The 12,302-nt window shown below is 35.7% G+C and overlaps 2 protein-coding genes across 3 annotated transcripts; both read left to right on the top strand.

Moving 5' to 3' along the window:
* The first annotated feature begins 2,557 nt into the window (after positions 1–2,557).
* Positions 2,558–6,218, top strand: LOC103412179 (uncharacterized). 2 transcript variants are annotated; one of them, XM_070805846.1, is made up of 4 exons: positions 2,558–2,839; positions 3,630–3,874; positions 4,476–5,680; positions 5,791–6,218. In XM_070805846.1, the coding sequence occupies exon 3, from the start codon at positions 4,486–4,488 to the stop codon at positions 5,659–5,661; it is 1,176 nt and encodes a 391-aa protein (XP_070661947.1). In that variant the 5' UTR covers positions 2,558–2,839; positions 3,630–3,874; positions 4,476–4,485; the 3' UTR covers positions 5,662–5,680; positions 5,791–6,218. The 2 variants fall into 2 exon arrangements, with proteins under 2 accessions (XP_070661947.1, XP_008348999.3); XM_008350777.4 differs by having other exon boundaries at positions 5,782–6,218.
* A 3,185-nt stretch (positions 6,219–9,403) lies between these two features.
* Positions 9,404–11,584, top strand: LOC103412180 (uncharacterized). The gene is made up of 4 exons (XM_070806881.1): positions 9,404–9,605; positions 9,847–10,340; positions 10,773–10,999; positions 11,148–11,584. The coding sequence occupies exons 2-4, from the start codon at positions 10,074–10,076 to the stop codon at positions 11,221–11,223; spliced, it is 570 nt and encodes a 189-aa protein (XP_070662982.1). The 5' UTR covers positions 9,404–9,605; positions 9,847–10,073; the 3' UTR covers positions 11,224–11,584.
* Positions 11,585–12,302: the final 718 nt, after the last annotated feature.

Here is a 12,302-nt window from a genome sequence, read left to right as displayed (position 1 = left end):
GTGTGACATGGTTCAAGTGTGGGCTGCAATCTACAAGCCTAAAACAATAATTGGTTTTAGCTTTGGGCTGAGAGGAAGAAGATTGGAGCTGCCGTTTCAGGCGGCCATGTCATGGAACAAAAATTCTCAGGTCAATTTCGTGAATCAATGGGGATCACGAATATGAACAGAGATAGGAAAATCTCAATGTTTCAACCAAAACCCTAAAAAGTCAAATCGGAATTTCAAAAAAATCTGATGAGATTCGAAGGAATCTCCTGCAAAACTTGTGGGGGACATTCATCAAAACATCAGGAGAATGACCCAAGGTCAAGGTTAGGCTGCAGGCCCACCTGCAATGGTATAGACGCCATTAAAGGTATCGAGTTTTGCTAGGTTTCAAACCAGGAGCCCATGGCTCTGACTTGTGGTCTCGCAGCTCGGCTCAACCACATAGGTTGTAGGCCTGGTGTTGGTGGCTCGACACAACACGTCTTAGAAGCCAACGGCTCAAGATGTGGCGGTGACGAGATGTGGTTTCTTGAAAAACCCTAGCTTTAATTTTTTTTTTTTTTTTTCAAATTTTCATATTATAATTCAATGCATATTCATCATATAATTCAATGCATGGATAGATATTTGATGCAATTCATGGCAATAGCAATTCACATAATTCAACAATTATGGATATAATACATACACAATTTATGTAGAATCTAAAATTCGAAAAACGTAATGTTAGGTTATGCATTATGGTTTATGTTCATGCTATTAAGGTTGCAAAAATATCGAGATAAAAATTGTTGCTTTGGAAGAACCTGATTGCGTGATGATATTGATGAACTGGTTTAATGCATAAAACTTCCACGTCAATTCCTAAGCGCAGTGGTATGACCATACTGATAACGTGTTGTGGCTTATTTTAATATGACAAGGGAGAAAGTGGGCATGACAGAGAGAGAAAGTAGAGAGATGTGCGTTTGTAGGGTTGTGTAGAGGATGTGTTATTCTCCATACGCATTGCCCTTATTTATAGTAATAAGGGAGGGAAGAATCATTTTCCTCCAAGGAATACAAGTCCTAATAGGGAAGAATAACTAGTATCATTTACAGAATCACACTTAAATACAATGTTTATAACAATAATAATATTAAACCTATATATTGGGTGAACAAACAAATAATAGTGTACAAAATGTGAAAAATGATGGTGGAGGAAGCATGAATCATATGACTCTTACAATTTTATAAAGGGGGTGGGTTAGGGATGCTTTGGTTTTTATGCTTTCTAAACGATTAGTATTTGGTAATTAAATAAAGAAAACAACCTAGTTGTTGTTTAATTTTATCTAAGAGGAAATTTGTTTTTCTTCATCCAATATGTGATTGATATATTTGTCATTCTTTGAAAATTTGGCCAAAGAATTAAAAGGTGACTGGTTACATGTCATAGTGAAATCACTACATTTGTGCTTTAGTATTTTCGTACTTAAACCAATATATGTCTCACGTTAATTATGTTAAACAATTAGAATTAGACAATGTCCCAAAGAAATAAACAAACCTAGTTGAAGATGAAGGAAATATCATAAACAACTCCCTAATAACAAAGTTATTTATAACTTATTGGAATTGTATAGCCAACTTAGTTAGAACTTATAGAAGGTGTGAGACATGGTGAAAGCATTAAGGTTTCTGTGTGCATGTGCAAATATCTCAAACAAGCAAATCATGATGTCACATGTGTAGGGTGCATACTGTTTAGCGATGTTATTATTTATGTTTGGACTATTTTCACATTTTATAGATATGAATTATCGTTTAAAAAATGAAATTTCAAAATGTCTGCATGCTTCAAAATATAAGTATATGGTAATCTAGGTTCCATTGTTTTTGGTCAATTTTCACAATTTAAGTTGCTGGCATGGACTAAATTACACAAATCATTCTTGTGAATGAATACGTTAGCATATGTTTCATGTTTGTTTGAGTGCTAGTAATGAGATTCCTCAATATCAAACTAATAATAATTATGATTTCCAGAAGAAGATGTCATACTTTTGATGAGAAATAAAAAAGAAAATAAAAATTTCGAATGGCTAAAGCTGAGCAGCTATTTTCTAAGAAACAGAATGAAAAACAACAACATGAGTGGGAGTCTCAATGATCTTTTACGATCAAGACAATTGATTGAATCTTGCAAAACCATTTCATAAAAATTCATTAATATCTTCTTTTTATAAAGCAAATCGACTTCGATTTTTTAATAATCCACAACACTTCCGCTTCTATTGTAACAATGAATACACGCTGATGCTCACAATTTTGATAGTCATGCCAGTAATTTCCCAATGACATGTTCTTATGCGTTACTCACCTGTCCGCCACTGCAAACACCTCCGACATTGCATGTGTTGAGCATTACCGCCAACGTTCATCTGAGCGGATTAATCGAATTTCATTAATGCATAGAAGGCTATAATCACGAGAATTAAACGTGTAATCAACGATATCATGGATGCAAAAACGTTTCTATGAGATGCAGGATCAAAACGCAAGATCAAATGGACCTGCCAATGGGCCCCACATCCACCTGATTACCGCCGCGTGTCATCAACAGAAGGGGGAGGTAGTCTCGACCGCTCCATCCATGATGGCGGTTGCAAGAGCCGCTGGTTTGTGGTTACCCTCCATTTTCCCAAACGCATTATAAAATCCCTAATCTCATCTACACGCGTTTCCTCACAAAATTTCCTAAATTTCTGAAATTTCGATCGAAAATCTCAGCGACTTCTTTACGCAATCTCTCTATCTCTCAACCGCCACCAAATTCAAGGACGAAATCAAATAATTGCTCTTTGTAAATCTTCGATTTCTTTGCGTGTCCTCAATTTTGGAATTTCCAGTAATTTAATTTGTGTTGATCTGGTCATTTTTGTGGGTTTGATCTAGTTTGATCTTTACGAATCTGGTTTTTAATGGATTTTTGTGATTTCTAAAACCTGAATTTGATACCTTTTTGTTTGGTTTTCTGATCCCATGATGATTTGGAATCTGAAGTGTGCTAGATTTAGGATTAGGGTTTGGAAGCGATTTTGGGTTTATCCGTGGGGTTTAGATACTGAATTTTTGATCGGGTAAAGATCGGATTTTTGTAATGATTTAATGATCATATTGATCCCTACCCGTTATAATGCTCAATTTTGTTTAATTTTGCTTCTTTCCTCTTAATTTTGGTAATTAAGAGGATTATGGTTGCTTAAACTTTGAATTTTCACTAATTTTGTTCATGTGAAATGGGGCGGGTGGATATAAGAACTTTTAGAATCTCTATACAGAAGGGGTGAACGCTTTTAGAATCTAAGAATAGCTATAGAATTGGTGCAAAATACTTAGGTGGTGAAGTGGCATGATCCGATTGTTTGTGTTGTAATCATGGTCTGAAGTAAATGGGGTGCATGATATAGTGTTTTCGGTCGATGTTGATGATCATACGATGGTGCTTAAGGTTTAAAATTTCAGTTCAAAATTCATCTGGTCTGGATACATGTATACATGATGATGTTTCTATTAATATTGCTTCTATATATTACTGAAAAATGCCATGATTGAACTATTGCCATCGCTTATGTCTTGTCATATAACTGCAGGTCTCAGCCTCATTTGTGACATTGCGGCCTAAGACGTAGTCGTTATAACAAATCAAGAATTCAATTCCTTCACTCTGTACTGTTCTCCATTCGCTGCATTCTTTATCTCACGTTTTGGAGCATTTGTAAGAGTGGTTGCATTGTGATTTCTGTTAGAGTCAAGTACAGATTCGGTATTTTTCAGTTGGTAAAGCAGTAGAGATCAGAAGCCCAAGTAGGGAATTTATTTAGAACTTTGCCTTCTGGTAAGTGTATGTAGTTCAATGGTTCCTTATAGATCTGATATATTTCAAATCATGTGTTTTATATTAGGGATGTTCTTCTGGATGGATAATTATTCTGATTGCACATAATGTTAATTTCTTTGGAACAAAGGAATTACAGTCCTGGCAGTAATAATTTGATAAACCCTTCATAGTGCATGACTATATTTCTTTTGTATTAGACTGACTACATTCTTTTAGAAACTCCAAACCTGATTGAATTTTTTTCTCTACGTTGTCATTGACCTAGATTTTGCGTAGGTTCTTATCTTCCTGCTAGTCAAATTGAATTTGACAATTGTTCAAAATTTTGTTAGTACTCTCGATTTGAAGACATATTGTTATGTGAATTGGATGGGGAAGGGATAAGGTGAAACATTATACAGAAATATTTACCAGAGAACATTTGTACCCTGCGCAATCCACTTAGATGCTTCTATTGTTTATTTTATGATAAGAGAATAAATTACTTCTGTATACAACATGACAGTAGTGTATTCCTGCTTATCTAATTGATGAATGTTGATTATGCATGATGGTACTTTTGTCATAATAACTTCAACTTGCTTAGCAAATCAAACAGTGTATACAAGATGGCTGGTGTGAAACGAAGATTAGATACTGATTCAGATATTCGTGCTCTTAACAAAGAACTGGATGCCGTTTCATGCCCCATCTGCATGGACCATCCACATAATGCCGTTCTCCTGCTTTGTAGCTCGCATGATAAAGGTTGCAGATCTTATATATGTGATACAAGTTACAGGCATTCAAATTGCCTGGACCGTTTTAAAAAGTTGAGGGAAAATACTAGGAACAGTCCAACTCTACCCAGTCCTTTACCTATAAACCGTTATGGTCCTAGTATTACTTCTGATCTGAACATCCCTCTGAGAATAGACTCAAATGAAGCTAATGAAAGTCACAACCTGATTGAAAGCAATTCTGTATTATCTGTTAATTTACCTGGACTGCGACAACAAAATGTTATTCAAGATTTAAATAGGCCTTTTGAAGCACAACCAGAAGGTGTTATGGAAGTGGTTGATTCTGAGTCATTTCAGGAAAGGGCTGAACATGATGATTTGGATGGGGAAATTTCACCGGAGTCACAATTGAGCTTGAAATGCCCTATGTGCCGTGGAGCCATTCTTGGATGGGAGGTTGTAGAAGATGCCAGAAAATATCTTAACCTGAAGAAGCGAAGTTGTTCTCGGGAATCATGCTCATTTTCTGGAAACTACCAGGAGTTGCGCCGGCATGCCAGGAGAGTTCACCCAACCACTAGACCCTCTGACATTGACCCGTCTAGAGAACGAGCCTGGCGACACCTTGAGCACCAGAGAGAATTTGGTGATGTTGCAAGTGCTATTCATTCAGCCATGCCAGGTGCTGTTGTGGTTGGGGACTATGTTATTGAAAATGGAGATAGGCTAGCGGGTGGAGGGGAAAGTGGTGTAGTTGAAGCTAATGGGCCTTGGTGGACAACTCTGTTTTTGTTTCAGATGATTGGCTCAGCTGACCGTGCTGGGGAACCAAGGGCTCGATCGAGGGCTTGGACAAGACATCGGCGGTCAGCAGGTGCTTTAAATGAACGCCGGTTTCTTTGGGGTGAGAATTTGTTAGGTCTTCAGGATGATGACGATGATGACGATGATGAGGACAATGATGATGACAACATGCCTATGATTAATCACAGAGATTTGTCTCCAATCCCCAGAAGGCGTCGGCGTTTAACACGCTTGAGGTCCGATGAGGATCGACCATGAGAAGTGTCCATTTGATCTGGTAAAAATTTACAGTTCCTTGACCAAAAATTGATATATACTGGATTTGTATATCAAATTGCCTTTGGTTGACTCCATTGGTGTCTTTGTCAATTGTTCCAGTAACTGCAGAAAATCCCAGTCAGATGAGACCGCCTGCTCCAAGAACCGCATCAGCTTGTTGGAACTTAGAAGAGTGTTGAAAAAGATCAAGCTGATCGTTGTGGGGCAATGGCGGTGCTAATTTGAAGGGGATTCTCTTAAGCCCGTGTTCTCTTTACCTGTGGGAGGAATGAGCCTGTGGTTCACGTCTAGCAGCCCGAATCCTCTATTTCAAGTAGGCAGAGGGTGCCAACAGAAGTTGAGCCATTACTCTTTCACTCTCTGGCCGACACGAGCCAAATGCTATTCCGTACTTGTATGATATGGTTATGAAATCGATATCAGTTCTACTCTATGCTTGTTTATAAATAACATTAGACTTTGTCTGTATTAGAATGTAAATAGTTTATGCATCAATCAAATTTCAGGTTGAATAAAAGATTGAAATTTTCAAGCAAGCCGAGTGTGTGTGTTCATGTGTTCGTGTTGGCAGAAGTTTGAAACTTGCCCAACTTCATGGTTATTCGTTTCGACTTTGTATTGTACGGAAAATGTTAATCTTTTAATTCTCATTCAAAGATTGTCCGACGGGGAACGCAATCACCCAAGAGCGGCTAATTCTACGAAATGTCGTCCAAGACGAAGAATGACCCCCGTCAAAACCATCACACGCGAAAACTTCTTTCGTGTTGCTGAGCACATTGTGACAGCTTGTGAGAGAGCGTGGATGGTATTACAACCAAGAGAGGGAACCATAATTTGACATGAATGATAAAACAGTGACAGGATTAGTGAGAGCAACTTATTCCTTCCCAACAGTGAGCATTTCTGGGGAACCAAATATTAAGATATAAAAGAGCATGAGCCACGTCACTCTTCCTTGGCCTTCATCAACAATGTAGTGTACTATGTAGTTCCCACAACCTCAGCCCTTGATTTTATCTGCTTCAATGGTGGAGATTGTTGTGAGTTGCAGATGCAGGTGCTGCACAAGTTCAGGGGAGCTAACATATTACATCAAACCCCAATGAAAATGAAAGGGCAGAGAAGCTCAGACACAGACAAAAGCTCCACAAAACAAGACCTCTAGGCCTCTAGTTTAGGGTAAATATGGACTATAACCGGTTATATATTCTGCTCCCCTCATCTATTACGTAACTATTCACATGATGTGAGAAATAAAGGAAGAGAAATATACAACCGATCACATAGAAGAATCCCGGAGTTTAGTTTCAAACGAAGTAATTAAAATATAGTTATGAGAGCATATCTCCATATGTTCTCTACTCATGCCCCACGTGAAACACAAGAAGTTCTTGCAAGCACCAAGCATAACTGACACAGCCCTAAAATATCTCCTTCCCACATGCTCAACTCAAGCAACATGTAAATTCAATATTAACTTAATTTTACGCATACGAACATATTATGTGTGTGTATATGAACATAGATAATAGTAGTAGTCTTAGTAATTATGTAGCTCTAATCAGTTAGTAAGTTAGCACGACGCTATTCATTCATTTTCATTGACTTCCACTATGTAATTCTAGTATCCAAACTTTATTTCACAAAGACATTCGTCAAAATCGAAAACCGTGACCTTTTGTTACCTCGAAACGTAGATGTATGTGTATGTGTGGAAATAGATAGAGAGCTGCCAGGAAATGCAGTCATGCCCAACTGCCAAAATATTGTAAATGTTATGGAATCTGGAAGACAGGATGACCCTTTTCTTCCTTAATTCGTAAAAAAAAAATTTAATATGCATTTCTAATGTGTTAGGGAACGTGGTTCTTTCAATCCTCCACCCCTTCTTTCTTTTGTTGATCTAATTTTAATCTTTAATATTAATGTGAATATATAATCCATTTTTGTGTCCTCTTGTTTGCAAGTCAAGTTGCAAGGTCCTGTATTCTAGCTCACAAATTATTATCTTAATTAACCTTGCAATAATTCATCTTACATGCCAACTAGCTTAATTTTTACCCCCACTTAAACTCAGTTTACTAGGTTAAATTAATATTTACAGAGGTAAATCTTGGACTAGTAAACTAATAGGCTTTTTAGCCAAAACAATTTCTAAGATTGGCATAACTACTCAGTTTGATCCCTGATATTAAAAAGGAAAAATTAGTATCCGGTCCCTAGTTCTTACTGTTTATTAACTAAGACCTTATTAGTTATCAAATTTTGATTCAAGTCCCTAGCATTAATGTGATAATGAATTTACATGTTTATTATATAATTTTTTAATATAAAAATTAGTAATTAATTTAGGGTTTAATACTCACACCTCTATTAAACTTCTAATTAATTTTCAATTCAAACATTTCCAAAATAATAAAAAAATTAAATTAAATTAAGTTTGTACCTATTAGTTTTTTTTTATATATAAAAAGATTCTTAATTTTTAATCTTAAATGTACCCATTCATATAATTTTTCAATTTTTTTAATCTTAAATGTACCCATTCTCAAATATATCAATTTGTTATATGTAAAATGTACCCTTTTTTAATATAAAATCCATTCAAATTTTTTAATCCATGTTTAAACTTATATGGGTACATTCTTTTTCGTTGATTTGAGAATGTATCCATGTTTTGGTACAATAACTTTTTTGTTAATTTTGGTTAATGTACCCTTACATATATGTATACACACACACACAAAATATAATAGAGAGTATAATTTATATTTTATTATTTTTAATCCCATAAATTATGGATTTTATTTAAAATCTCATTGATATAAACAATTACAAATTTCAATTTTTAATTTTTAATTTAAAAAATATAGTAACTTACATTATTACATTAATGTTAGGAACCTCAATCAAAAACTAAAAACTAACAAGGTTTCAATCAAAGAATATTGATAGCTAGGGACCGCATCCAAAGTGTCCTTATTAAAAATCGATAGAAATGGATCTTAGTTTGTCAAATATCAATCATTTTGGTCATTCTGTGAAAAACTTCTATTAAGTTGAGGATATTTTTACCAATCAATCCCCTACTTGTTTTTCCATTTAACGAAGATTTTTCTGGAAATACCAAAATGATTGGTGATGGACAAACTCAATGATCACTTCTATTAATTTTTAATGTGAGAGACCAAAGTAAAGAGTTATTAGAAACAATTTTAGCTAAAAAGCTATACGTACAAAGGAGACCAATAAGAGTGACGAACCATGGACAAACAAGTGTATGGCTAAAACAAAAGCCACCAAAGCTAAACACATTAGGGTTCTTAATTAAATCAAATCTTTTACTTAACACCAACCAGATTATCATGTAATGTTATGTATACTCCTCCCATGTTACAAAAGAATCCCAAGCCATTGATCCAATCTCATTGCTTAGTTGTCTCACTATTATTATTTTTTCTTTAGATTCACTTCTAATTTCATTTGTCGTCTTCTCCAAAAGGCCCCAAAACCCTAGACAGGAATCGTGAGCATGCAGACAGCATACGTAGATCTCTCTGTGCTGTCCATTTGACCAAAATACAGTCATCAAACTTTCTCACTCCTCCATCAGCTTCTCAATACCCACAACTCACAAGCATTATATAAAGGAGGATCCAAATACAAGCAATAATCATGCAGGTAAAAAAAAGTGTGTAAATATTTGTATATAGTAGCATTTTTGGATCAAAACTGATCTCTCTTGTAAACAAAGCAGCTTCTTCAAAAAGTGTGTAAATATTTGTATATAGTAGCATTTTTGGATCAAAACTGATCTCTCTTGTAAACAAAGCAGCTTCTTCAATGGCTATTTAGAGTCAAAGTTGGACAAGAAGGGGAGGAGATTTCTAGTTCTACCAACAAGAAAGCAACAACTAATGGTAAGATATCAAACTCGCTTTACTTAATCAGGGCAGTTTCTTTGATAATTGTTAATGTTAACAAGAAACACTTTAAGATAATAGTCGATTGCAATAACAGCTGGGTTCATGTTTTATTTTCCCTTCAAAACGGTGTTTTAAGTGTTTTTTGGCTGTGAAACCGAGTTTTGACCATTAACATCAGTACATGGTTTTTACTAACCAATTTATTAATTTATGAACTTTCTATCTTGATTTTCAGATCAAGAAGTTAAACCAAATTATGTAATCGTCTTTAGGCGCGGCAGCGTTGGTGTTTATCGAAAATCAAAAGGAGTTGAAGAAAGCAAATTGGGTAGCAAGAAGTTCAAGCCATTTACATTTCTATGTCGAAAAGATGTGACAACTGCTTGCTTTTATAGCACTCTTCAGCTGAAGAGACTTAGTAGCATAAACAGAAGGCAGGCAAGGCAGCACTGGATTCAATCTATGAAGATCATGAAGAAAGAAGATATTGCAGGAGGTCTAGGAATTAGTAGCACCAAGGCGGATTCGGCGAATGTAGGCAACAAGGTTTTACCGGTGACTGATTCAACGTTATCAACCTCAACGAGCACAAATGAACAATGTGGCACGTCAGAGAAGAAAGAAACGCTTAAAGGGGACAGAACCAAAACCCTGTCAAGAATGAAGGAGCTTCTGAGATGGGCTGCTGCTGCAAAATCAGAAAAGAGTGGAAAATACTTTGCTCGAAAGGTACATTTTTATTTTTTTGTTTGGTTAAACTTCATTGATAACCATTTTGTTTTTAGTTTTCGTTTTTTGTTTTTCCGATATTTTTTATTGGGTGGACGTGGACGTATTGATATATATTCTGAGAGAAGCAGGTCCACAACAGTACTAGTTCTGCAGCCATATGTTGTTCTTGCGACCTTCTCTCGCCATTAATGTTCAAACTTACTACCACACATAGCAACAAGAGAATCTAGTAAAACTGTAACTGTGAATGTTTGTTACCTCCAGGTGGAAATCAAAGTTACATACTTTAACTGGTCCTAAATTATGCAGATATGGCATTACTTAACTCTATGTTTCTCATAACGTGCCCGCGGAGTCTTAAAAGTAACATCAACCCATCTATGATTGGTATCGTTTATGGTTGAGACTTGAGTTATGTTGTCCATCCAGATTATGCAATTTCGAAACCGGGCAACTCTGAAAGCGGTAGCATATGATGATCGACTAAGCAACGATTTGCCGAAGATCAGCTTCAGATGGGATTTGGAGAGCTGCTCCACCACATCCTCTGCCTATACAGCACTTTCAACAGCATCTTCACTCAAGAATGATCAGATCATAAGCCTTCCATCTTTGAATTCGACAAAATTTCAACACCTGGTTGACTTGGAGCTCAAGTAAGAGAACTGGATCACCTCAGACTCAGAATGTGTAGTTTCTGCTTAATCATTTATTTTTTGTTAATTACTTAAATTTTAAATTTAAATTGCTAGTACTCTATATATTCAACTAATTAACCCTGGAATTATGTTTTTGCTTCAACAGTTGTAGTGCTAGAGCTATGAAAATCAAATCCAAGAATCATATTCATCCACGACCGAATCGATCAACTGCTTGGTGATTGTATCATAATTATTGATTAAATTTTGTGAGAGATTAAGGATTGAAAAGACAAATCAATGCAAGGAAAAGGACCAACTGCTTAGTCTTCCATGTAAATACTAATTCAGCATATACAATTGGACCTCGATCATTTTTTTCTGTCACGCCCCAAAGTCTTTGTCACGTGTGCAGACATCAAATTTCGGTGAAAGCGAGATTTTAAATTGCACAATTGTGTGGCCTCAATTATGTTGGTCTTGCAAACTCTTCCCCACATGAGATTGAGGAAGCTTATTTCTCCATAAACTTACTTGATTTGAAGTGTTGCCCAAAATCAATTAAAAGTTTCCACAAACATTTTCATAACATTTTTAGAAATAATTCGCCATTGATATATTCTTAAGTTTTGTCCCATTTCATAATTCTTTATTATATTCGTATGTTTTGTACAAATCGAGAAAATACAAATGATATTGTTACAGTTGATCAGTACATAGAAGGATGTCCCTAACTTAACGTTAAAACATAATCTTGTACAAAATAATTGGTTGGTTAAGACATCTTAAGATAAACTACATTATTATTTCTTCAGATTTAGCGCATACTCCAGCTTAACATTACGATTTGGAAGATGATAGAGATTACCTAATACCAAGATTACGCAAAGATTTCATTTCTAATCCAAATCGGGAGAAATTCTATCATGCTGTTGTAACCGGAAACACACTCACAAAGAATGGGATTACCCCGCACTCCCACATTCCCACTCACAAGAGTGTGGGAGTCTCGCTTAGCTCCCACGGAAGAATTTGTCCTAAAAAAGACATTGAAGAACTTTTTTTTGACCAAACGATATATCTACACTAAGAGCAGTTCCAGAGTGGTGGAGGCCCCCTAGGGCTATCCACTATGCTATCCACCTAGTGAACAGTAACTACCCTTAATGAACAGTAATCGTCTTTTGCATCTTCACCCCTACACTTAATAGCCCTAGCAATTAGTAATAAACTATTTTTTTAATTTATAAAATAATACAAGATAATTTTATTTGTAATTTCATATAAGATTTTAATCGTTCTCTTTGCGCCACGTGTCATT

The sequence above is a fragment of the Malus domestica genome, chromosome 10 (genome assembly GCF_042453785.1).
Source record: "Malus domestica chromosome 10, GDT2T_hap1".
Lineage (NCBI taxonomy): Eukaryota > Viridiplantae > Streptophyta > Magnoliopsida > Rosales > Rosaceae > Malus > Malus domestica.
This window is presented reverse-complemented; position numbering and strand designations above follow the sequence as displayed.